Below are 26,940 nucleotides of genomic sequence, written 5' to 3'. Positions count from 1 at the left end.
CATAAGCAGTTCCGCTCCTATGACACTTAACAACCGCACAGCACAAATCATACTGCGCTCCGACCCAAAAGTAAGACACGTCCTTTTGAAGTGTATCTTTAGGCATAGCGTTTTATCTCTCCTTGATTTATTTATTTATTGCTTCTCTGGGGGTGTTTAAAATACATTGTCATTATGGTTGGCAGTGTTTGGCTCGTGCGAAAGATAATGAGATGTAGTATATTGTAGAGATATAGGGGTGTTTATCGACTGTTGTACAGTTCCACACACACCTGCATTGATTCACTATTTCAGTGAGGACGTGAGTGAGTAAATCCGCCCAATAAGCAAATGAGGAATTTACACTACGGAATCCCAATCAACATGTTTGTCTTAATATATAATGCAGATGTATGATGAATTTAAGAAGCCATCAGTGCACTTTTTAACGTAACTCTTACATGTACATTTAAGAAACACACTAATGATGTCTAAACCATTCTTAGAATACTGATGATCTCAAAGGAAAAGTGAAGCGGATCGTCCTGTGACCAATATTGAAGTGCGCAGAGTCCATCCCAATTCACGCTGAACACGCCCACCGCGACCTCTGATAGGACAGAAGTGGCAATTCATCCTGAACACCCGTCAACTAATGTATTCCATTTCCAAGACCTTCTAAGAGTCCCAGAACCAATACACCGACGGACAATATAATCCCTAAACCAACAAACGGAGGAGTGTATGTTAGTCTGAGACCGGTGGAGTATTCAAGAACTTGGACCTGAGGTGAAGTTTGGCAGCAAGAGGAATTAATACCACGTAAGTAAGTCTTATGTTTATTCTGCCACAACTGCAACAATACGGGGATCAATAAGCGACGGTCGGTGCGTGGCAGTGCGGGGGGAAACAGACAAACAGAGCCCCCTACGAAACAATTACATGCATTATTTACAGTTTGAGATATACCAACCTTAACATTAGAAAAGCACCATCATTATGAGGTGAGTACAATAGTAACCTATTGCGCACTGTTTTTGTCTCAGCGCTAAAGGATCATTTTTTGACCCGCTCTGGCCCCGTCTGTCCCATGATGTGATGCAAATGACTGGTATAAGAAATATTACCCCCCAATAATAGGTTTAAAGACTCTCTTTTTTTGAAGAGATGCACCCGTAATTTTCCAAGTATGGTATACTTTTTTTCGTAATAATCACGTTAAAATATATGCTGAAATATAAGCACATTTGAACCCTTTACATTGTTGGATTTTTTGGACGAGATGACTGAAATTGTAATATATTTATTTGGACACCAGTAAAGCAATTTAAAATCCTATACGTTTTATTGTATTATCTGTAGGCCTATCATACATTTTCTTTGAGGTAAATTGATACCTAGTGTAGAGTAATGCATCGGTAATTTCAATCCGAAAAGGCAGACTGTTTTATTTCGGTGACCTTGATATTAATGCTGAATCATGAAATATAAGATAATTAAAACCACATTCAAATTGTTTAAAGTATACTGAAATATTTATCATTTGACACAGTTACATCTCTATCTCATCTCTACACAGTATGAGAACCATTTTGTTACACCAAAATTACTTCTCAGATGTTAGGAAATGCTGTCATTTCTCAATATCTCCAAACGACAGTTGGACATCATCTGTGTATCCCAGACTGAGAGTAGATAGGACGTTTCTGAAGCACAACCTTCTCCTATGATAAGATATGAAATGCATGATCCGGTATACCCTGTTTGATCAATAAATCTGTGAAAGAGAGAGAGAGAGAGAGAGAACATACGTGTTTGTCGTGGGTGTGAATGCACTCCCTTGGGAGTGTGTAGCTTTGTGCTTTCCTGTGTCGTATTCTCCAGTATTTACCTAACGTGGAGATGATGGTGTTTTGGCGAAGGGAGCTGGCGTTCCTGTCTGGGTAGAGGAGGGGTAGTGTTCGGGGGGGGGGGGGGGGTGGCTTGTTGCCATGTAGACTGGAGCGCCTAAACTAGGGAGGGGTCTCGGTGCCCCATATTCGTCAGGAGGTTGCTAGGGGCAAAGACCACAGTAGTGTCAGTATCCCCGGGCTTCCCGGTCCTGGTGCTGGGGAGGGGCCTGGGAGTCAGCTCATCTCCCCCCAGTGGGCTGCTCCTCCTGCCTCCAGGAGCCCATGGACGTCCACTGGGGACCAGAGGACCGGTGGTCGTGAGGTCTACCCCCTCCGTGGTGCAGTCTAGCCTGGAATAGTGGGCAGGCCGTGGCCTTCAACAAGCCTCTCTCCTCCCTGCGAGTTCCTCCTCCCGTGCCGCACTGCTCATTGAACAGTGGACACTCAGGACATCCTGGTGGGCAAACGGCACATCTCTACATATCACATGGACTGAAGGGCTTGGTTTGGTTTGAACAGTGACGGGGACAAAAACAATGTATCGACCTACATGCTAACACTGTTCATTCTTGGTAGGGATGCGGTGTGTCTTGATCTGTGACAGGAGCGTGCCCTCACTGTCCGCCCCTAAACCTAAGCACAGACTCCACTGCTGCATGAGACGTTCACGAGGCTACAGACAAACACAGAACCCCTTTCCCTCTCTGCTTCCTTGAACGTTTCCCAGCATTTGGATGTTCCGCCGTCGCTTCCTTTGACTGCCTCCTTGCGTGCGTGAGGACCCGAGTGCACAGACACAGAGGAAGGAGCTTGAGTCGTGAGCAGCGACCTCACTTCTGAACCTCTCCGCGATCTGAATGGACGGATGGAATGCTTTAATTCAGTGTGAAGTCCATCTGTAGCCCGGCTCATACTGATAATCACAGTGACGTGAGAGCCGCGCTTTTGTTCAGGCGCATCAGCATAACAATGGTGGATGAAAAATGAGTTTAGGATGAAAAGAGTTTTCCAGAAGGCTGTGCGTGCGTGCGTGTGCGTCTCTGTTGGCTCAGCTGTATCTTTGGTAACTTGGTGCCCACGCGTGGAAGATACCACCAGGGAGTCCCCTAGGCCCCATTTTTGGCCGTGTGTGTGTGTGTGTGTGTGTGTGTGTGTGTGTGTGTGTGGGATGGTGTGTGAGTGGGCTAGAAGCTGAGAGTCTTTGTTTGTTAAATGAGCATGTCAACTTTTGTATCAAATGAGTGAATAGTCTATTACAGTACACTACATGACTTATCAACAATGCTCAAATCAAAAGCAGTATATCATTGTATGCGTCAATTTCACTGATGCCAAAGTGATACACAGTTACAAGCCACATAAGCTTTGATTTAATTGTATTTGAGTGCCAGGGACAGGGTAAGAACTTCACTCGGAAAATGCCTTTCCTTTATGATAGATGACTGTTTATAAACCCTCATTCGTCTCTGATTTAGAATTGAAATGCTGTGATGGTTCTGTAAGTGAAGGTTTTGTTGGTTGATGGTTCTTTAGTGTGATAGTTCTATGGAGTGAGGGTTCCATGGTGTGATGGTTACATGGTGTGAGGGTTCTGTAGTGTGAGGGTTCTGTAGTGTGAGGGTTCTGTAGTGTGATAGTTCTATGGTGTGAGGTTTCCATGGTGCGAGGGTTCTGTAGTGTAAGGGTTCTGTAGTGTGAGGGTTCTGTAGTGTGAGGGTTCTGTAGTGTGATAGTTCTATGGTGTGAGGGTTCCATGGTGCGAGGGTTCTGTAGTGTAAGGGTTCTGTAGTGTGAGGGTTCTGTAGTGTGAGGGTTCTGTAGTGTGATAGTTCGATGGTGTGAGGGTTCCATGGTGTGAGGGTTCTGTAGTGTGAGGGTTCTGTAGTGTGATAGTTCTATGGTGTTAGGGTTCCATGGTGTGAGGGTTCTGTAGTGTGAGGGTTCTGTAGTGTGAGGGTTCTGTAGTGTGATAGTTCTATGGTGTGAGGGTTCCATGGTGTGAGGGTTCTGTAGTGTGAGGGTTCTGTAGTGTGATAGTTCTATGGTGTGAGGGTTCTGTAGTGTGAGGGTTCTGTAGTGTGATAGTTCTATGGTGTGATGGTTCCATGGTGTGATGGATTAGTCTGTCTAACAGTGCACCCCCCCCCCCCTCCCCCCCTCCATCCAGAGAGCTGTCACTCTCGCTGTCACTCTCTCTGACCCTGAATAACATGTGAGCCTCGAGTCTCGGGTCGGACAGATGTGCCACCTGCAGGGTGTGTGTGTGTGTGTGTCATGTGAGACGAGGCTAACGACCGCGATGCAGGCATCTGGGTCATTATCCCCGGACGGACTGCCAGCCAGGTATGGGGGTAAGACCCCAGGATGCAGGTAGGCTGGCCCTGACGCATGGCTGCTGGAGCCCTCATACAGCTCCCTTCTGCTGCACGTCCATGGAGGCACTGTGTAACAACGCTTCCTCCCTCCCTCTCACATGTCACCACGTTGTTCATGTGTTTCTCCCGGCTCTGTGCTGCTGGAGGGGCCGTATCGGCTGCTTCGCTCAGCGGAGAAAACGCCTCCTTCTGACAGAGGCGGTGTTATCGAACGCCCCCCCGGTGACAAAGCGCTTGGAAAGAATGAGAGGGCAGGAGCAGCGATAGTGTCGTCTCTCTCTCTTTTGCCCGGTCTCACTATCTGCCTTTCCTCTCCAGACATACACACACCCACACACCAACGCACGCACACCGACACATGCACACACACACACACTGGAGTCCCTTGTTGACAGGGCTGACCCCAGTTTCATGCTTGTAAACGTGTGTGTCAGATCAGAGCATGTCTGCCACTTCATCAACCCAACAAGATAAATGTTTTATGTCGAAAAACTCTTGAATATGATATGACATGAGAAGAGATAGACCCTTTAAAAATGTCCTTCGCATACACCTTTGTTTGTAAGGGTCAAACTGGAGGCTATATATCTGTAGAGACAACTTTACATTTACATTTACATTTACGTTTATTCATTTAGCAGACGCTTTTATCCAAAGCGACTTCCAAGAGAGAGCTTCACAAAGTGCATAGGTCACTGATAATAACAACAAGATAGCCCCACAGCATTGCGGGTAGTCAAAAACAAGAAGTACATATTGTGAACAACCAAAAAATAGTGCTAAAGGGAAGAAACCATAAGAGCATGTAGTTAAACAAGTTAAAAATTACACAACATTAATCTCTAAGTGCAGGTGTACCTGTAGGAAAGCAATAAAAATAGGATTAACTAGAAAAAGAATACAACAGTTTAAATCAGCTACCACTAACCAACAAGAGCAACAGTCTAAGCAAGAGTCATTGTGAACCTTGAGGAAACTAGCGTTGGGTTCAGCAAACCATTCCTAAGTACCAACTTTAAAGTGTACCGCCCGCCCCTTTCAGACTCTCTAGCCTGTTAAAAGTGACAAACGGAAATACCTCACATTTTTATGAGGAGGCTGAGGATATCTTCAGCTGGCCTATAGCGCTGCTCTCGCAAATCACCTCGTCCACCTTGTCATCGCCAACCAGTCGAGTAGGTCACATCTCGGGGTTGGCGACAGGGGCAGGCGAGCTGTCATGGCGTTGCGTTTCGAACCAGCTGAAACCGGTATATCTCCCAGGCCGGCGAGGCCCCGAGTGGGTCAGGGACAGAGGTCTGGAGATGGTTCCTCCATTACCTCAGAGGCTAGGCGCGCTAACCCTGTCACCCAGTGGATGTCCTGTCAGGGGTACGGGCCCACACGGTAGCATCCCCACACCCCCCACCCCACCCAGCCACCCCACCCGAAGCCCCTCCTTGCTGTTAAGCCTTTTCTACAAATTTTCTCTCCACTGTGACTCGTTTTTTACGAGTCTTTCTCGTCTTCATTGAGGATATAGGTTGGTTATCTGTGGGCATCTGTGAGGCCCTTTAAAGGCTTCATACAAATGACGTTTGATTTGATTCGATTAGATGAGTGGCCAGGGACAGAGAGGGGTCTACGTGTCCCCGGCTTCCTGCTGTGGCGTGCCTCCAGGGTAACCAAGGAAATCCTCCACGCTTAATCAGATCCCTGACGTGGCTTTCTGGACCTATGCTCTGTCAAAGAAAACGAGGTTTGTCCTTGACATTCGGCCGCATGACTTTAATCCTGGAGGTGGTTGGCTGTGTTTGTACGTGTGTGTGTTCGGGATGTGGTTCCCCTCATGGTATACATCAATGTCTGACACACTCCTAATGCTCACTTTGAATAATTCACTAAAGTTTGTGCAAGCTTAAACGCATGGATGACTCCTACAAGGTCTTTATGTTCGGTCAGTGCCTCTGCACTCCATACTGAGAGAACACCACTGGCCTGTCAAAGTCAGAGAGCCCGGATACATCGCGAAGACACAGGGTGCACCGATGTGTCACGTCCAGTTAGCATGAGTGGCTTTTACAAAACGAGGTTTCAAGGAATGGACGTACTCACGCTCACTCATTGGTGGTGAAGAAGGCCTTCCTCGTTGGTTTTGGCCCAGGGGAAACGGACACGGGGGCGATTCTCCATGGTGACGGCGGGTGTGGCATTTAGCTCTGATTTAGTATTCGAATGAGCTCCCAGTCTGCTCTTTCCAATTGGTTTAGAGAACAGATGTAGCTGATTGGTCCGTACTGTCTTGTGCCATTTTGTGGCTGTGAGAAGCTTGTATCCTAGGGTGAGCCTGCTGTCGCTCTTTACCCTGCAATATTGGGGTTAAGTGCTCGATTACCATAATCTGTTGAACCCCCTGAATAGCACGTCCAAAATATTCAGCCCGTTTGAATATTCCTTTTAGATTTTCCCGTGCCATTATGCAGTGTGTTTTTCAACGGCAGATCGCTGGAAACGGAATTTGCATGGCAATGAAGTGCGTGGAAGGCTCTCACATCTGAGATCGCGTTGGCCCACAAACAGATCAAAGCAGAGATGAGGAGAGAGGCTTCGGCTGGGAACAAGGCGATGTGTTTAATTTGGGAAATACTTTGAACTGAGTTCCCCCCCACCCCCTACCCCCTCCACCCCAGGATCTGCTACTTCAGATACACAGATCATTGATTAGCTGTGATTTCAAGCGAAGATAAAAAAGATTTGGTTGATTCACAACCTCTGCCACATTGCGTTCTGAAGATGGAACACGAAGAGGGCGGATGTGGTAACCTTATCTTATTTCAGAATGCGGGTCTTCGCCCTTCGCACGCCTTACAAAGTACCAGGGCATGGAGGCACAAACCTCTCGAGGTTTATCGTTTCATGATCTCCTTTGAAGTTCAGCACTTTTATCTCACTCCTGTGATTGGGTGGCTTTGTATGAATAATTCATGCCTTGGAGTAGTAGTAGTCGTTGTTGTAGTACTATAGTACTACCAGTGCTCGATTCAGAAAATTATTTGGCATGAAGAGCTGAACCGTAAGATTTAGTCAAAGAAACAAGATTAGGATTCATTTCCTTTAATACTGCAAATCTTACTTTTTTAAGTTCAGTTTATTGAATTCCTAAGGCTGGTTTTGGGATGATAATCACAACTTTGTCCCTGCTTCTGGTACACCAAATACCCTGATGCATTATCTCTGCATTGCCAAAAAACAAATGGTCCTGTTTCAGGGGATTTGGGTCTGGAAATCCATCTTCAATTGAACGCTTGCAGCTATTTTCCGAACTGTGAATTGATAGGTCCAATTTTACTCAGGTTACATGGTCATTCTCTTCAAAACAAGGCAGACTTTGAAGTCGGAGAGACTTTTAAAAGCTTTTTGCACCGTGTCTAATTGTGCTTTTTTTGGACAAGGTTTTGGCATTTTAGAAGAAAGGACCGTAACACGTGCCCCTGAACTTCTAATATTTCCTGGTGCTGTTGTCCTGACAAGACAAGATCTGTCCTTCCTAAAGACTGCTGCACTAAACCTTTGGTTGGACAGATTCACCTATTCCTAATTGTCATATGGATGAGAAGTCCTCCACGTTTTTCAACGCCCTGTGCCTCCCTCCTCCTCTTTGCTGGTTCTGTGAAGAGGTAGGGTATGTTTTTCTCCCCGCCTGTAGTCTACTAAAGACTGAGGTACAACCTGGGAGATATTAAACCCTGCCACGTCCATGTGGTGTGAACAGGGTCAGCACCTAGTTACCTAATGTGCCATCATTTCCCTCGGAAAGACTAAAGTAGACCCCAACACCAAGCCGTCTGAAAAACACGCCAGCTCCGTCCGTGTTTCAGCCTGGCCTCAGCTCCAGTCCTGGTCCTCCAGTTCAAGGGGATCAAATCCACCCCTGCAGCCCCTCCAAAATCCCTGCAGCTGTCACGAGCGTACATTATCCATGCTATGATCTCCCCCAACACGCCCCTCATCCCCCATCCCCCCTCCCCCCACGCATCTCAGCCCCTTGCTTCAAAGGGACCTGCCTGGTGTGCACCCTCTGCCCCTCATGCCGAGCCCGAGTCCCCTAGCAGCCGCACCGTGTGGTGTGGGAGATGGCGGGCATCTCCCTGCTCACCCTTCCCCCTCCAGCAGCAGTGAGAGAGAGAGAGAGAGAGAGAGAGAGAGAGAGAGAGAGAGAGAGAGAGAGAGAGAGAGAGAGAGAGAGAGAATATCCCCTGCTAAAGTGTTCAAAAGGAAGGCTTGTTTGGCACGTTACACCTGGATTGGATTAGATTTTGTGTCATTCCTCCACTGGGGGAAGTAAACAAGGGTGACTCATCAAGGGACGAGAGAGTCTATATCTCAAGAGAGATGAGGGAGAGGGTGGGAGGGAGGGAGGGAGGGAGGGGCAGAAAGTCAGTGGGGGAAGGAAAGGAAAAGATAGAGAGACAGGGTTGGAGGGCGCAGGATTGGAAGAGGACAGATTAGACCGTAGAATAGGTCTCATTCAGAACCCTTCAGGTGAAACAGTGCAAAAGATCCTCTTGAGTATTTGGAGAAGTCCATTGTAATGAGTCCTTTGGTGTCCGGTAAAGGCTTTCCTGTTTATTCAGTAACCACCCCACATTGTGTGGTTGGAACCAAACAAACATGTACTATAAGACGTGACTATGTACAGTACAGTTAGAGGGTTTATTCTGTGCATTGTTTACACACCTGTTGACTTCTCTATCGTCCTGCTGGAATGACACAGAGGATTGGCAGACTCTGAATGAATGAGTTTGAGAGGATTTAGACATATTTCAGGTCATATTTACAACTGTAAAGAATCGATTTCAATGTATTCAGAACACCCAAGTTATACTTAATGAGGGGATGTTTTTTTCAGAAGGATGTTTTTTGAGCCAGGAAGAAATGCACATACCTGTATTACCTCCTCACCAACCACGAACCACAGACTGTGCAAATCAAAGTCATTATTTCGACGTTGAGGAAATCACCCTGTGATTAAAATGATTTACAGCTCCTGTGTTTGTTTTACCGTGTCAAAGCAGGGTTTGCGAAAAGGTGATTAGTTGAACTACTTGAGTGGATACCAATCACATTCTAACTGGGAACGGTTCCTTGTTAATCAGGTTGTACCTAGCTATTTTCTGTGGTAACACAGACAGTTTGATTGTGATTGGCTGAATTTAGACCTGGGGAGGGGGGGGAGGGGCTTCAGTACGGCATGTCTTTATCATATTGAGAGGTCCTCCCATGTTCCATGGTCAAACCTGTCCTCTCTGGCCGAGTCTCTCACATTGGCCCTTTACGCTGTGTCAGCAGACTGAGGTGACATGGCGTTCGTGTCCCGCTACGGCCGAGGCAGAGAACCAGACCCAGAGTGTCAGCTTCAGCAAGTATTCCAGGGCCTTTGTTATTCCACCGTTAACACCTCTTTTTTTCCCCCGACCGTGGCACTTTCTGGCCTTGCAGTGTCTCGTGGAATCCACTCTCCTAATCCCCAGGATCTCCGTCTGCACCAAGCGGTCGAGATGGGGATTAAACAATTACACAGCTGACTTGGAGCACTTCAAACGAAAACGTCGGGATTAGGGGGTGCGTGTGCATGTGGGGTTTCTGTCCGTCAGCCTGAGACGGTGAGTGCCCGTCCTGAGCCCCCAGATTTGCGGGGGGACCGAGAGGGCCCCCGGGCTCCGTCAGTCACCATATGGTTGGTGACGGCGGAGGACGATCCGCGACGGTGACACATTGTCCTGTTTGGTTGTGGGACCGTTGGGTCCATGGCAGGCTTGAAGTTTGACTACGGCTGTCGGCCCTAGCTGTGTAATCAGCTTTAGCCGGCTACTCTGGTGTTGAACTGAGAATGCTCTAATTGGATTTGTGACAGGACAAAGGGTTTGCATACTGTATGGATTTGCAGGGCTTTTCGGACAGCCCAGACTTGTTTGCAAAATCAGTTTACTGGAGAGAAGCTTATTAAGACTATTATGCTTTTTTCTGATCCCTACACATTTCTATCAGACTTGTCCTGTAATTGAGTTTGGAGAGTTTGTCTCTCCGCACAACTGCAAAAGGCCCTCAGGAAAGAAAAGCTTTGTGTAACCACCTCCCTCCCTCCCATCCTCCCTCTCTCTCCCCCAATCTGGTCCAACCAGTTCTCAAAGTCACAAGACGGCCAATTTGCATTTCCCCCCCTCTCTCTTCTCTGTATGGGAGGAACCACTATTCACAGGTCATCGCCCAGCTCCGAATATCGTGTTGCCAGCCCTGGAGATAGCTTTACCCAGCTGGCTGCGCTTCAGAGAAGTACTGCAGGAGGTTTGACCTTTGACCCGCGAGGAAGCAGCAGGCCTGAGCTGTTTTTGCTTTGGTTTCCGTCGGGAGTCCTGGAGGTCTGGCTTTGGCAGTGACCTGGGAGGGGAACGGGAGAGTCACATGGCGTGCCGGAGCGCGGTGAGCGTAGCCGAGGCTAATGGTATTTATCATGAGGATCCTCCATGTTGTACCATTCGTGTTCCTAGCAGTTCATTGCAGAGTCTGCAGAGAAGGGTACTCCAAGGGAGTTATGGCACACAGGTTAGCCTGGGGAAGACTGTGGGTCCGTGTGAAGTGCAGTGTGAAGAGGTTAATTAGACCTTTTCCTCAGACAGTGTGGCGAGATGATGAATGGCATTTGTTTTCTCCACATCCCCAGCCTCAGTGCTAGGGCTCAAAAGAGCCATATGTGTGTGTGTGTGTGTGGGGGGGGAGGGTGTAAGAAAATAGGAAGCATTACTGCTCTTCTGCAGCGACAGACCCCTCCCCCACACATGTCCCCTTTGATTCCTCTCAACCTCATTACATCTACACTTCCTGGATCATTAACCCTGAGCACTCCCAGACGCCCTCCACTTCCTGTGTACGTTCAGAGCCGGGCACAGAGGTTTTGTTTTTTCTTCTTCACCTGCCATCTCAGAGAGGGTAATCACTCCGAGCTGTCACGGAGAGGATGAAGAAGAAAAAGAAAGAAAAGAGACAACGAAAAGCCAGAGGAGAGAAGAGAGGCGGACCTGTCACTCTTTCGAGATCTTGGTTTGTCAGTGGTTTGACTGGCTGCGCAGGTGTGCCAAATAGTTTGTCAAATTTCCCAGACAGAGGCCAAATAGACAAAAAACTTTGATTCAAACAAGCGGCCACCGTTTCCATTTGCCCTGAGCGCCAACGGGCAATAAGCCTTTGATGACAGGTGTCGCTTGTGGCAGACGATCTGGCAATGCTTTAGAGAAGCTTGACGATTGAAGTTCTGATGCAACCATTTCCTGAGAGTTTGACATTCATTGGATAGTTGCCCCGTACAACCGCCTATTAATTATGATGTCTTCCTTAAGATAAGAAAGAAGTAATTCTTTATAGTGTTGTGTTTATGTCTGTCACATACTCGGAGTAGTATAAAACAATTTCTGCCAGCGAAAGGATAAGCTGAGGAAGTTTGCTGCTTTGTCAGGTAACCACAAAAAGAAACGGGGTTTGTTTCTGGTTGGTATCAGGTGAGAGGTTTGCAGACGTACAGTATCTGTTTATAGACGATATCTTGGTTATTCAATCATCTGGTTGATGCCTGGGGGAAGACTTGCTTTGTTTTGAAGACCAGATTCTGACCAGTTTGCATGTTCAATACCTCAACACCGAACAGACTTGCCTCGAAAAATCCCTTTCAATTGACCGCCATGTGTAGGCCTTTAAACACAGAGCTGAAGCGTCAACTGTCTTCCAGACACTGGAGGCCATGTTCACATTGTGTCCGTGTCCTCTGTAGCCTTCTCCAGTGTTTTTGGAGGGGAAACCCATTACCATCGGAGGCACCTGCCAACAGTGTCAGCCCCTCCTCTGGACAAGGCCCCAGCATGCAGCGATCCCCTCCTCCACCCTGACAAAGAGATGGGGCTAAAGATGTCTTCGGGCTTCTGTTGGGACACCTGTAGCATTGAAACCGAACCCACGTCTCCGTGTCAATGGGAAGTCTGTTTGTGTCCTTTAGCTCTCTCTTCATATGGGAGTCGTTCTCCGGGCATTGTCGCCACGTGAAAAGGTGGAGCCAGAGGTTGGGTAGAACCACATCTATCTGGAGAACTTATCTGATCTGCCTTGTCCGTCGTTAGGGGAGTATGCGGCTCCTGCGGTTGGTTTTCGGAGCCACGAGTGCCCCATGAGTGCCCTCCACTCCCCCTCCCCCTCCCCCACCCCAACAACACCCTCCCCCCCCACACACACCTCCTCCGCTAACTACATCATGTGCTACTGGGAAAGTGTTACAAACTATTAAAAAATGATCTGTAAGCTGTAAAAAAAATAAGTAAAAAAAAGGCAATTACTTACCTCAAACTAGCAATGTCTGGAATGCCGGTATTTCTAACTTGGCATTTGACAAAGGCACTCTTGTTAGATTGTTTGCACAGACTCTCTGTTTTGTCTAATTCAGCAGTCCTGCCACAGATGACCAAATGCAGATGACTGTGTTCCCTCTGTTGCCACTTTGTTGTTGCTGCAGAAGGTGTTCTGAGGGTCTGTGCTACCAGACACGCCAGGTTACAGGAAACAGGAAGTGGGTCAGGGGGTCTCTCTCGTTGCCATGCACACCGTCCGCTCTGGTCTTTGACTGAATACACAGTGGACCTTCACAGATGATAAGAATCTCTCCATGGAAACTCAATGCAGTCCTGCATGGTTAGGGACTGTGGCGGTGTTTTGTGGTGAGGGTCAGGAGCTAGACAAGAAGCCGTGACTCTGGGCAGCCGGTGTGGTTGCCAGAGTGTTTCTGTTCGGTGACCCAGCATGCTTTGCTCAGAGTGTGTGCTGGTTCAGAGGGTTGTACTGTATGTTGGATTTTCGGAATTCCAGGACCCTTCAGATACCCTTGAGTAATTGACAATATTTACTTAAAAAGGCATTAAAAAGACTTATCACAACTGTGTAAGTTAAACACACTTATCTTATCTCTCCAAATAAAGCGTAGGGTAGCGAAGAGGAGGTATACTGTATGTAGCCAAGCCCAGAAAGTGAGGGCTGTTTTGTTTTGGTGCAGTTAAAAATCAAACAGTGCCATTGTTGCCACACCCTGAGATAAAGATTATTTACTCAGCTTTTCAAACGCTTTGGCTTGTGTTACCCATAAGCTCTTTCCGTGTAAAGGGTGATAAGTAGCTAAAATCCACAGTCTGGCCTAGGATTGGAATTATGGTGAGTTTATTAGTTGTTATAATTTACAGTTAGGTGTTATAAACTGTTACACTCTTCCAATCCGCAGTAGTTGCCTCGGGAGACAGAGGCCTTAAATAACCCAATACATCTGTCCTTTAATGACATCATCGGCTGTACAAAAGCCATCTTACGGGAGACCTAAACTGCTGAGCGTGATGCTATTTCTAAGCAGCATTTACTGTAATTTGGTTTTGAGTTGTGAAATTCACACTCCTCAGATTGGGTCAGCTGACTCGGATGAGCTAAGCCTAAAATTACACCAGCGAGCTTTGCTTTTGAATCCCCTGTACTGCTAATAAGACTATGTTTGAATACTGACTGCAGGCATCAGGTTTTTGGACCGCAGAAAGGAACAGTGTGAGAACTTTCCTGGAATGTTTTATTCGATTTCTGTTTGTGTTTACCTCAACGATGATGATGAGCCCATTTCAATTTTGCCTTTGAATCGCTGCTTTGTGCTATTCCTTATATGTTCCTGGGCCAGCGTAATTAACACAAAGGCTTCGAGTCAAGTGCGTGTGACAAATGTGTAAACGCCTCCAATTTTTCCGAGGCCGCTGGGCCATGGCTTGTCTAGTGGCCAGACTTTCCTCTGTGTTCCTGTCAGCTCTCTTTGACAAAATGGACCCCGGTTCTTTCTCAGTTTGGCGAGGCCGCAATTAAACCATAGCGTATCCCGGCTTTACCCTGGGGGTGATGGACGAGGTTTGTCTCTGAGCTCTCCATCTGAGCCTGGAGATGGGGCTTTGCCCAGGGGACGGGGGGCCCAGCTCCCCGCTACTCTGTCAGGGAGGCTAGGCCGTGAATGAGGGCCTTCTCAGGGCTTTCTACCATTCTCCTGTGAACACAAGGGGAGGGAAGACTCTTCGAATGTGGCTCTGGTCGTTCGCCGAAGTCTACACGTCTCCAGAATCCATAAGTGGAGTAACAGGATTGACGTGGATTCTGGGAGACAGTTTTGCGTGTTTATGCAGGCAAATTCCCGAAATCTTTAATTATTCCCCAAATATTTGGTCTCCTCAGTAAAGCTTGTGCATGTGTTTTGTGCATGTTATTCGTTTCACTCTCGAGAATTTGATCTTGAAACCCTTGAAACAGGCATGTCTGCCAAAAACAACTGAGAAAAAAAAACAGTTCTCCCTGTCTAATGAGAAACCAACATGTTCTCCCCTTCCCCTTATGTAATTCACACAGTCCCAGACAGTCAAGGTTACAGTACTGTGACTCACTGTACTGTGCAGGGTAAGATATGACGGGAGAGAATCTGGTCAACCTGTGGTAATGTTAGACGTTAGACACTGTATTGTCTGACTGGTTTCTTTTGCTTTGAGAGAATCCTAACGCTCCTCATTGTTGGGTCTGGAACGGCAGGCATCTCTGTGTCTTTGTTGGGATGTTGCCGCACCAGCCCCATGGCAAACGTCCAGCCACGCTGGCCCCCAGGCTGTGAAGTCAGCCCCAGTGCTTCTTCGAGGCCTGGCGTTTGATGAACCCGTTTTCTCCGCTTGTGTCTTGTGGTGACAAGTGTAAAATGGTTTATTGCAGATCCTTTTGGAGAGGGTGAATTAAAGATCATAAATTGCTTTGCGAGCGTAAACATTGCCGGATAGGCTGCATGTAAGTAGGGAACTCCTCTGTTGCTACTTCACTTGAAAAGAGTGACATTCATCAGACTGTGTGAACCTTGTCTGTCGCCCATGTTTTGAATTATTACCATGGTTATTACAATGGTTGTCTACTGTTGCCTCCATCTGCGTGCCTACGTCCATTAGCGCTTTGTCATCCGCCCTCAATACAGAGCTGGGCCGAGTTCAGGAGAGCGGTCGGGATGCGGTCCAATGAATGTCATTGATATAATGAAGGAATACTGGACCGTGAGGATCATTGTTGTAACGAGGAACACCGCTCTGTCCTCTGTCTGAAGACCTTCCCCCCGCTCTCTCTCACAGGCCTGGAGGTCCCAGGAAACACCATGTGGTCAGGGTACAACTGGAAACATCAATAACTAAGACCTTAGTGATATTAATCGTGAATCTGCTAAATGAACCTTGAGGAAAGTGGCTGAAGGGACTGTATTGATTTCGATGTTTCAAAGAGATTCGATTTTATTCGTTTTCTTTGTTTCCTCATCAGGTGTCCTGTCGTGTGTGTCTCATCAGAGACCTGCATGTGTGAAGCCGTGACCAGCGATGGAACCCTGGCCAGCAGTGGCCTGGGTCCTACTGCTGACGTTCATCACTGATTGGCTGGAAATAGCCCATTCAAGGGACTTCACAGAACAAGACATCATCTGTCTCCATCCCTCAAGTAAGAGCCTGACCTCATATCCCTCTATGCCAAGATCAGCATGTCGTTTCAGACATAATTACAAAGAAAGCATTGTCCTAATCTAGGCAGAGCAGAGATCAATTGCATGAAAACATTCTGACTGACTAATCTTGTCCCAAAGGATGGGCCTTGCACGGCATCCAAGTGTCCTTTTGTTTGTATTAAATTATATAAATATGATGTTATACTGTTACATGTATTAGACAATGTCAACACATTATGTAATATTTGATACTGCAGGGTCAGGCTTGTACCGCATAGCTCTGTGAGTATCTGCAACATGTGACCACCATCATCACCAGGGGCTGGGATGTAAACAAGATAGTCACGCCATGGCTGTAAATGGCACTTGTTAATCCTCCACCTCTGGCCTCAATATTGCCTGGATTTATTTTCTGCCTGAGAGCGAGGGAACAGGGCTAGCTATCTAGGAGCTAGTGTAGTCAGCTAGCTATCTAGGAGCTAGTGTAGTCAGCTAGCTATCTAGGAGCTAGTGTAGTCTGCTAGCTATCTAGGAGCTAGTGTAGTCAGCTAGCTATCTAGGAGCTAGTGTAGTCAGCTAGCTATCTAGGAGCTAGTGTAGTCAGCTAGCTATCTAGGAGCTAATGTAGTCAGCTAGCTATCTAGGAGCTAGTGTAGTCAGCTAGCTATCTAGGAGCTAATGTAGTCAGCTAGCTATCTAGGAGCTAGTGTACATGGCTAGCTGCCGAAGACCTAGTTAACATAGGTTGCGTATCTGAGGGCTTGTAAACATGGCTGGCTGTTTTGAGGCTAGTGAACTGGATTATTTTGTAGCTAGAAGTGAACCCAGCTAGCTATCTAGTAGCTAGTGAACATGACTGTCTAGGAGGTGGTGAACATGGGTTAGCTGCCTGACAGCTTGTACACAGAGCTTGCGTGCGTCTCCAGGCCCACAGGCTGCTGTGGAGCCTGTCATTAGACTGTGGGCTGTTATTAAGGCAACTCTAATGGGGCCCCGTGAAGAAGGAGAGGGCACGGTGTCTCCATCCATCTTCTCGCTCTGTCCCTGGTTCCCACATGCTCTCTGTCTTTACCCCTTCTCTCATTCCTTCTCTTATTCCCATTCCCCCATTCTCTCGCTGTCTCCCCTGTGCCTATATATGAGTTAATTTGCTCCCTCCCTTTATCCCTTCATCCCTCTTTACTTCTCTCCCTCCCTCCCTCTCTCCCTCTTTCTCTCACTCTTTCACACTCTCTTCTCATTCTCACATGACCAGATTCTTTTGAGGCCCCTCTCTTTCTTACAGTCTGCCATAATCACTGTTTACCCCCAAACAGGAGTAGACTGCTCCGTTCCACGTTAGGCTGACCGTCCTGGGCAGTGATGAGGGGGATGTCTCAAATCTCTCTCTGGGGGATTTGGGGGGAGTTTTTCCATCTCTTCTCTGAGGGTTTAGGTTGTACTAGGGAAGCCTTGGTCACCACTGCTGAGAGTATTCTTGATTTACAGATACTACAGTATGGAAACATTGGGGCTTTGGTATGACGCTTGGTATTCTGGTTCTGTCGTAGACCAGCGGGATAGACATGACAGGGTTGTCCTCTAGGACACTGGCTGGCTTAACAAGACCAAAAAGACTGCTGAAAGGGAATTGATTGCTTGCTGTCCTTTGGCTGTCCCCGAGACTCGAACGGAATGTTCCGGAGTGTGGAAGCCCTGCTAATTGGTCTTCAGTGTGAATTAGATCATGTTCCCTTGGCCTCGGACATGGCTGCCTTCCACAGCATTGTCCCGTGTCACCCTGTTTTACCTCAGCCCTGGTGGCCATGGGACTCGTGCTAACCAGAAGCCTCCATTAAACTGGGAAATGACTGCTTTGGGCCTCCACCCGCTCTTTAGAGGCCTTGGTCCTTGTCTGTTATCTCTCTCTCGATGCCTGACTGTCTAGAAGTGTGCTGAAGTCTTTTGATGGGTAGCCGTCCAGAACTTCTGAAAGCCCTCTTGCCCCCCTCAGGGGCACGCCACACAGCGGTCGCGGAGCTACAGGGCGGGAGAGGGTGTGTGTGCTGTAGGTAAGCCTCCGAGATTAGAAGGCTGAAACAAGCCCACTTTCTCCAGGAAGCGGGCATGTGAGGGGGTCAGCCCTCCCGCGCTCCAAAACAGGACCCCCACGGAGCCAGGACGTAAAGCTCTTAAGACCTAGGGGCTCTTTCATCACACGGAGACGGGACTCGCGGGATCAGGGCTGCGACACGCTGGCTTTCCGGGGTACTGCGGGAGAGATCCGTGTGAGCGGGAGGCCACCCTTCGGGTCCCTTTGGGGATTTAGAAAAGTGTGTGCAGTGTATGGATGATGTGTGCAGTGTGGATAGTGTGTGCAGTGTGTGAATGGTGTGTGCAGTGTGTGGATGGTGTGCGACGTGTGCGTACGCGTGTCTGGTGTGTGTTGGGGGGGAAAGCCTTTTTTTTTTTTACGCAGACAGGATTTTGCGGTTTTGTCTGCGTCAACCCATGTGTGTCTGTTTACACATGAGCCTGTGGATTGGTGTGTGTCCGTGTGTGTGTGTGTGACACATCCTGGTAAAGAGCGAGGTGGCCAGGCATGCTGGGAGCTGAAGGAGGAGGGGTCAGATCGGGGGTGTCTGTGCGCTGAAAGACGTTTGCTTGACCTATGCAGTCCCAGCTGTTCCTCGGAGGAGGGGGCGGGGGCCAATCAGATGAATGTGATGGTGCAAAATTGGAAAGACTAACAGGCCTCGTTGTTTGATCACAGCAGATGGCTTCCAGGGACCGGTTCTGTCCCCCTTGGGATGTGTATGTTGAGAGGGGGGGGGGGGACCTGTGATGTCTGCGTGCTTGTAGTGTCTGAAACAGGCCCGGGTGGTCAACAAGCAGGTCACAGCAGTCTTTTCATGTTCAACATTTCACGTTGCTTGTTAGGATAGCTTACTCCTTGTCTTGTCCACACTGAGATCCAACCAGGGTCCTCTGACGTACAAAATACAACTACACCCTCTAAACATGTGTACAACATTATGAAATTTGATTTTTCTCATTCTGATTAATAGGAATTAATAAGTTACGGCATGTATTTTAAAGCATTACCTAATTTGTTATTGTGTGTGTGTCTCTCTATATGTGTCTGTGTGTGTCTGTGTCTATGTGTGTGTCTGTGTGTGTCTGTGTGTGTGTGTCTCCACAGCCACTCCGTACCCAGGTGGTTTTAAGTGTTTCACCTGTGAAGACGCTTCAGACAATTATCAGTGTAACCGCTGGGCTCCAGACCTGTACTGCCCACAAGGTAAGGCCTCCCCTCACATTCACCCCCCTGAGGGCTTCAGGAACCCCCCCCCCCCCAGAACCCCCACCCTGGATCATGACCACCTTCAACATCATTTCAGCACCTCTGCCTACCCCTCCTCTTCCTCTCCCCTCCTGTCTGTATTTGGATTGGGCATTCCTTCTGTTTCTGATGGTAATTTACTCCTCTGTTTGTTCTGTGGAGGCCTTCGTATCCTGGGTATCATTTCATATATTTCAACCTATTGCCTTCATATAGAGGTTTTGCTTGCCTCTCCAACTTCTGGGCAGATTTATAACACGGTCGTAATGACTGACTTAGTCTTTGGTCCAGACCTAAAAATGCATTCTTTGCATGAGTAACAATCTCCTCGTTTATCGGTGGGGGGTGCGGTGCAGAGCTTGACCAAAACTCGGAGGAATGTGCTAGGTAATGCGGTATCGTTGGCCTTCTCCCAAGGTTCTACTTGTGGTTTTCCACATGACAGAAGCCACATTCAGGGCATAGCGCTGGAGATTTTCACGTATCAGATGTCAAACACTCAAAGGTCCCAGTCCCAAAGAGGATCAGTTCAGCCGAACAATACTCAGCATGGCCTCCGTGCAAAGCCATTACTTTACACTCCCCTGGAACTTTACACTCTCATCACTTTACGCTTACTGTAACTTTACACTCTTCACTTTACACTTAACGTAAACGTTACACTCTCATCACTTTACACTCCCCTGGAACTTTACACTCTCATCACTTTACACTCCCCTGTAACTTTACACTCATCACTTTACACTTAACGTAAACTTTACACTATCATCACTTTACGCTTACTGTAACTTTACACTCTGATCACTTTACGCTTAACGTAAACTTGTGCAACGTCTTAGGTTCTGAACATAGCTGGCCATGACTAGATGACACAGACAGGCTGGCTTGATAATAATCCTGGATGTGTCTCTCTTCTTTGTCCGGAACAGAAGCCAGATACTGTTACACACATCACGAGATGGACGCGGAGGGCAGCAGTGTGTCGGTGACCAAGCGCTGTGTGCCCCTGGAGGACTGTCTCTCCACAGGCTGCTCTGAGGACGACCATGAAGGACACAGGGTGAGCTCCACACTGGTGGGCTGTTCCACTGGTGGACTGTTCCACTGGTGCACTGTTACACTGGTGGACTGTTTTACTGGTGGAATGTTTTACTGGTGGAATGTTCCACTGATGGACTTTTTTAACTGGTGGAATGTTCCACCGGTGGACTGTTCCATTGGTGGGCTATTCCACTGGTGGACTGTTTTGCTGGTGGACTGTTTCTCTGGGGGTCTGTTAGTGTATGGCATGGTTTAGAGGGAAAGGAGTGTTGAAACACAGGCCATGATATAAGGAATAATTGAGTTGGATATGGATTCTGGACCAAAACAGGAACAGAAACTCAACATCATGGCTCGGTTTGACGGCAGCCTGTTGTGGCAGGCCTGGCTGGAGGGGGTGTGGTCAGAGCCAGGCCTCCTTGTGTCTATGCTGAGGGTCTCTCCCATAGTCAGCACCACTTAACCGGGCCTTTCGGCTAATCCTGCCATTCTCAAAAGTGGCCAGTTTAGATAAGATAAAGAGAGGAGTTTTACTGGCCCCTCTCCATGCTGTCAGTCTAATCGCTGGTGAAAAGCTAGTGTCTTCACCGTGTCTGTTCACTGGTTGCTTCCTCCACACAACTTAGAGAGAGAGAGAGAGAGAGAGAGAGAGAGAGAGAGAGAGAGAGAAAGAGAGAGAGAGAGAGACCGAGTGTTCCTCTCTCTGTCACTGACACCAGGCTGAGAACAGCCCCCTAGAGGAAGAGAGAAACAACAAAGAGGGGAAAATAAACAAAACAATTGAGTGTAAATAAATAGTGCCACCACGAGTCTCATCTGATCGAAAAAGAACAAGGACATGTTTTCGTTTTTAGTAATAGTTTGTCAATTCTTTCTATTTCAAGTTCAAGCTTTTTTTTTCTCCGGCGAACTGAGATTGACAGACCTGTTTCTGTTGGCCATGTCCTCCTGTACAGGTGTGCACAGCGTGTTGTGAGGGGAACATCTGTAACCTAGCGCTACCCAGGAACGAGACGGAGGCCGTGTTCACCACCACCTCGCCCCTCAGCGACGCCAGCACCCTCTCACAGAGCTACGGCCTCGCCTCCGCCCTCCTCACCCTCACCTTCCTCACCTCCACATACATCTGAGGCGTAGACTGACGCCAGTTGTAACTGGCCGTTAAATAACCCAGTCCTGTTGTCGGTTGGGTTCCGTTTGGCCTTTATCTCCAGGTTGAGTCTTGGGAGAGGGGATGTATATTGTTTGGACAGTCTTACCTTTGAACTTTAAAGGGATTCAGTGTTTTTATCCTTCCAACTTGAGCAGGGTATGAATAGAAGAGCACTTAGCACTGTCTGCAGCACTCTGGGTTTGCCTGCCACATACAGCCACTATTTCTGAGGAGCTACGGGGATCCAACGCCGTAAACATGATTGTACAGGGTTACGTCATCTCAGTCTGAAGAGAGATGCACAGCGGGGAACTGGAGACTTTGAAATGTCGGGAGGCAAGTCGGGACCTGCCAAGTTAGGACATTTTAGAGTGATGAGGAGAATTTGAAGAACCAAGCTGGGTCTAGGGAAATGTCTGGGGGATTCAAACGCTTCTAAACACTTATGTTTTCATGTTGTCACATTCTAAGTTGATATTCCAAGTTGTAAGTTTTGACACATATGTACATACACATAGTATTTATTTTTATATTGTTGTTTGTTTTTAGAAAGTGAATGTGAGAAAAGTGTATCCCAGTTTCTGCCTGTAGCTTATAGCATGTCAGTGATGTGTAGAATACATTTACTTTTAACCTGGAAGGGATGGAATCTCTTGTTTTGTCATCTCTGTGGAAAGTATTTTCATTAACATAGAAAAGAAAATCCTGGCATCTTTCATGTTCAACCCTTTAAGGTGTCCTGTGACTATTGTCGGGGAAAATTAATTTCCTTGACTCTCTAAAAAAAGAATGATGGGACAATTTGGGTTTAACAATTTTTCCAGAGGATCAAATGGTTTGGTCTTTTCCCCCGGTCCAACCCAGGACTTTATTTTGGGAACTTTTCTGCTGGAACAAAATCCCAATTCTTTGCTTTGCACACCAGTTTAACTGAGAAGCAGAAATAAGTTACATTACTTAACATGCACACAATTAGGTCTTGACATACGTGTTCCACAGAAGATGTTTTTCTCTCCTTTTTGTTCGTGTTTCCTGTTCATGGGACAGGCTTTCACTCATCTCGGTGGACTGGCTGTGTGGCCTGCCAGAAAAATGCAGCGTTTGCAATTACAGTGTTATTGTTCTGTGAGCTTTATGATTAGTTTAGGCTGGATGCCCGAGACTCTGAGGAGACAAGTCACTTCCCCCCTCTCTCTCTGACTCTTTCTGTGTCTCTCTATCTGTCTTTGTCTTTCTCTGTCTCTCTCTGTGTCTCTCTCTGTTTCTCTCTGTGTCTCTCTCTTTCTGTCTCTCTCTTTCTCTTTGTCTCTTTCTCGTTGTTTTCTCTTTACTCACTTTGCCTCTCCTCGTCTCCCTGTCTCTCTCCCTCCCTGTCTCCCTCCCTTCCTATTTCCCTCTCTCTCTCTCTTTCTGTCTGTTTTACACCTACGCACACAAACACCACAGACGCATTAGGCCAAGAGGAGCACAGAGAAGGAACTCAGCTAACCGACACAAATCCTTGGAGCCCTCTCCATGCTTTGTTAACAGGTATATGATGATGTTTGTTTCAGGGGTAAAAGGGCTGGAATATGAACCTCGTGTGCCAACATATTTCTCCACACGCTGCCTTGTTGCCTTCTCGCTGAGGAAGAAGTGAGCAGTGGAGGAGCTGCATGATCTCCAGGCCTGTGGGGAGATACCTGCATGTCAGTGTTGTGCCAATGTGAAGTGATGTGGACTTAACAGTTTGATGCTATTCCTCTGTATATAGTTGTGTTGCGACAGTAGACACAAATGACTTTATACCTTCATATTAAAGACTTGAAACCGCGTTAGAAGTGTTTGATTCATTTCTAAGTTGTACAACAGCACGTTATCCGTTAACACAACTTGCCATTGAAGACTGAGAGAGGTTCTCAGTGATGCTGGCTGTACAGTCAGGGAACATTTTTAGGGTTCATAGTGTCAGCTGACTAGGATATTCCGGGTGTTGATTGGTCGATCTTACCAGTTCAATCAAGCTATGTTGAGCTGTGTTATTTATGTCCGACTCTTTCTCTGTTCCGCTGTTTTTCCAGTCCTCTTTCCACAGGCTGTGGCGTTTCCTTCCAGCAGCAGAGGCCCGCGAGGCTGGCGCCAGTAAATCCACCGTGTTTTCGTACCGTTTGACCTTTTTGTTGTTCATAAATATGAAAAGTGAGCCGCGGTGACGCGCGGAGGTGAATCGTGTGAGCGCTGTCGACCTGGTGCCTCAGCAGGGGCAGCGACGCTGGGAGATGAAGGCATGCCCTCCACGGTGTTGTCTGAGAGGAACTTGGCACCCGGGTCTTTTAGAGGCGAGAAACCTTCCCCCTGGACCATGTTGTCTGCCCCCCCTCCCCTCCAACCTCTTCCAGGAGAGGGAGGGAACTGGTTCTGGGGTGTGTGATGTGTGTGTGTGTGTGTGGGGGGGGGGGCAGTGCTGTGTTGAGGATGTTACAGTACTGGTGGGCTGTAGAGTATGTGTGTGGTTGGGGGGCCGGGGGGGGGGGTGAATGAGCTGGTGGGCTACGGAGGGTCTAACAAGCTGAGATGGGTACCAGGGCCTCGACGCTCTGGTCATAAAAAACAACTATCAGCGAGATGGGAGGTATGTTGAGGCGGCTTAAAACGAGACACAATGTTAAGAACCGAGATTTACGGCGATCGGTTCACGTTTGTGGTAAAGTGTGTTTGGACTAGACCATGTCCTGTCGATTTATGGAGGGGATAAGGTGGTCCCGGAATCACTCCCAGTGAGACGTGTCATTTGGCAACACGACCCCAGTTGGACAGAACCCCCAGGGGGTCAAAGGTTAATATCCTGAACCCTTTGTCCGTTTTCGTGTCACATGTGGACTCCGGAGCGAAAGCGAAGCTGACTTTGTCGATTTGAGAAAGGCATTCGGTTTCACAGTGAGGTACTGTCAGCGGAGCCCAGGCTTTTAGGTAACGTCCTAATCTTGAAACAACCCAGAGTGTGTGAGAGAAAGTCCCTTGTCCCCTTCTCTCTTACCCTCCTCTCTTTTCAGCGCTGCACAACATGTTGACCACATTCTCAGGCTCTCTACCCTCAAGAGTCATTTCTAATCCTCTTCTAAGGGGGAAGATTATCCTCCTTCTCCCAACCTGTGACCTGCAGGGTGTTCATTTGGAGGTGACCCCTGGTTGTTCTTACGCTGTCCAGACACGCATGCTCTCTGCCCTCGGTTTAGGGTGAGTAGTGCCTGCTAAATCCTGGCTGCTAATTGAACACAGCAACAGCATAGAGACATTGCCGGTCTATAACGTTTCGGTGTCATTTAAAAGTGTGAAACTGCTTTTATTGCTATCAAACTCCGGTTTGTGTGACGAACACACAAACTTGAGACATTGTGCTGTTTCACGCTGGGGTGTCATGTTGTGGTGTTTCAAATGGTGAGTTTCGTGTTGTGGTGTTTCATGTAGTTGCATTTTATGTAGTGGTGTTTCAGACTGTGAGTTTTAGGCTGTGGTGTTTCAAGTTATGGTGTTTCAAGTTGTGAGTTTCAGGTTGTGGTCCTTTTATGTTTTGGAGTTTCAGGTTGTGATTTCAGGCTGAGGTGTTTCAGGTTGTGCTGTTTAATGCCGTGGCCATAAACTGGTGATTTGGTTCAGCTGTAACTCCTGGAGTGGTCTCATGTTACTGTGAGACGTGGTGATGGGAGAGAGAGAGTGGTCGTGACCATGACAGAGGTTTGGCTGCTGGATGGTGATTCATGGCCGACTGGACAGAGGGCTTGGGGGTACAAGCTCCCCCGTGATGAGCAGGGTCAGCTGTTTGGCCCCCCAAGCCCCAGGAATGTGGGTGTGTGTGTGTGTATCGTAGACGGATTTGAAATGGTTCAGGGGCAAAAGTACGGTAAGATTACAGGGCTCTGTGTGTGTGTGTATGCGCATGCTTGTCGTGTGTGTGTGATGTGCGTGCGCTTGTGTCATGTACGTGTGCGTATGTGAATCAGCGGTTTACCTAGTAGTCGGTGTTTTCCCTGTTTGCCTCTGTGGCTGTGCGGCGAAGCAGGAGGGAACATCGCCACGGTGACTGACAGGCTCCTGGGAGACGTGGTAAAGTCTGTCCCGTGGGTTCCTAATTCACACAACACGTTGTCACACTATCAGGGTAATTACAAAGTCAATCTGACGTCCTCATTATTTCGGTAAACACATGCAGAAGCAGGGGTGCTGTAAAGGGAGAAGAACCACCGGCCTACACGGTTATGTGGGGAGCAGTCTTGGGGCACACACGAAAGAATGATCAAGGTATTCTGTGGCATCATAGGGACCAGGACGAGGCTGTTGTGCTGGGATGAGGGGATGGGGTTTGGGGCCCTGGAGGCTAGGGGATGGGGGGCCTGGGGGGGGCTAGGGGACTCGGGGGATGGAGGTGTGGAGTGGGAGGTTGGAGGATGGGGAGATAGGAGGCTGGGGGCTGGGAGGCTGGGGAGCTAGGAGGCTGGGGGGAAGGGGGCTAGGAGGCTGGGGGGCTAGGAGGCTGGGGGCTAGGAGGCTGGGGAGCTAGGAGGCTGGGGGGAAGGGGGGCTAGGTGGCTAGGAGGCTGGGGGGAAGGGGGGCTAGGAGGCTAGGAGGCTGGGGGGAAGGGGGGCTAGGAGGCTAGGAGGCTGGGGGGAAGGGGGGCTAGGAGGCTAGGAGGCTGGGGGGAAGGGGGGCTAGGAGGCTAGGAGGCTGGGGGCCTTGTCTGTAACTGTGTCATCAGCTTGGGTGTGACTGAGGAAATAATATTGGAGCGTGATGTAAGTGTGATAGCCTCGAAAGAGGAAGACGGTGACACCGGGAGGAAGCAGGTTGCGAGAACCTCCAAAATATTTATGGAAACTGTTTCTGGTTTTGGAGTTACTCCAGGAAACGGAGCTGTGTGAGGTGACGTTGGGGAGTTGGAGCTTGACAGGTTCATAGAGACAGAAAGAGAATCCTGACAGTTCTATGGCCCATTTTTGCTCGCTCAGAACAGAAGGGAATGACTGTTATCAACACACACCTCTGCAACACAACAACAGAGGAGGCCAAGGCCAAGCTGGGAAGATGTACCAAAATGCAAAAAGAATCTCCAGAGCGACACAGTTGAGATCAACATCTATTATCCACTTCAGATTGTTATTATTATGAAATGACTCAGTCTACAAACACACACCGTGCCCTCCTAGCCAATCCCACGTGTTCCTGTTCCCTGGGGCTTCCCTGACTGGTCTCTTTCCGTGGCGCAGTGCGTAAGCTGTGTTTGCCTTTGTCTGACCAAGACAAAGTTCTGTAGTTCATTACAAATCCCTTCGCTAATCTGAGTCTTAATTGAATGAAATTCCTGGCGTGAACGTCTAACAGGATTACCAGAGTCGAGGCTGTGAATGAACAGAGCGTGCCCCTTCCCCTCTTGGATTACACTGGCTACACTCAGTCTGGGGCCCAGAGTAATAGTCACACTTGCAATATACTGTAGAGTATATTATATATATATACATGTACATATATACATGACAATATGAAATCGAAGGTTTATAAACACAACTGGTCTGAGACTGACTTGACTACAGACTGGATGACAATAAACATGTGTTCATTTACCGTAGCAGACGGATTTGTTTTCAACCAAA

The 26,940-nt window shown here is 48.0% G+C and overlaps 1 protein-coding gene across 3 annotated transcripts; it reads left to right on the top strand.

Moving 5' to 3' along the window:
- Positions 1-644: 644 nt before the first annotated feature.
- lypd6 (LY6/PLAUR domain containing 6) lies at positions 645-23,129 on the top strand. 3 transcript variants are annotated; one of them, XM_047047807.1, is made up of 5 exons: positions 645-801; positions 15,623-15,796; positions 18,982-19,080; positions 20,052-20,182; positions 21,120-23,129. In XM_047047807.1, the coding sequence occupies exons 2-5, from the start codon at positions 15,679-15,681 to the stop codon at positions 21,291-21,293; spliced, it is 522 nt and encodes a 173-aa protein (XP_046903763.1). In that variant the 5' UTR covers positions 645-801; positions 15,623-15,678; the 3' UTR covers positions 21,294-23,129. The 3 variants fall into 3 exon arrangements, with proteins under 3 accessions (XP_046903763.1, XP_046903764.1, XP_046903766.1); XM_047047808.1 differs by having other exon boundaries at positions 645-805; XM_047047810.1 differs by lacking the exon at positions 645-801 and adding an exon at positions 10,503-10,727.
- Positions 23,130-26,940: the final 3,811 nt, after the last annotated feature.

This window comes from Hypomesus transpacificus, chromosome 23 (genome assembly GCF_021917145.1).
Source record: "Hypomesus transpacificus isolate Combined female chromosome 23, fHypTra1, whole genome shotgun sequence".
Classification (NCBI taxonomy): Eukaryota; Metazoa; Chordata; class Actinopteri; order Osmeriformes; family Osmeridae; genus Hypomesus; species Hypomesus transpacificus.
This window is presented reverse-complemented; position numbering and strand designations above follow the sequence as displayed.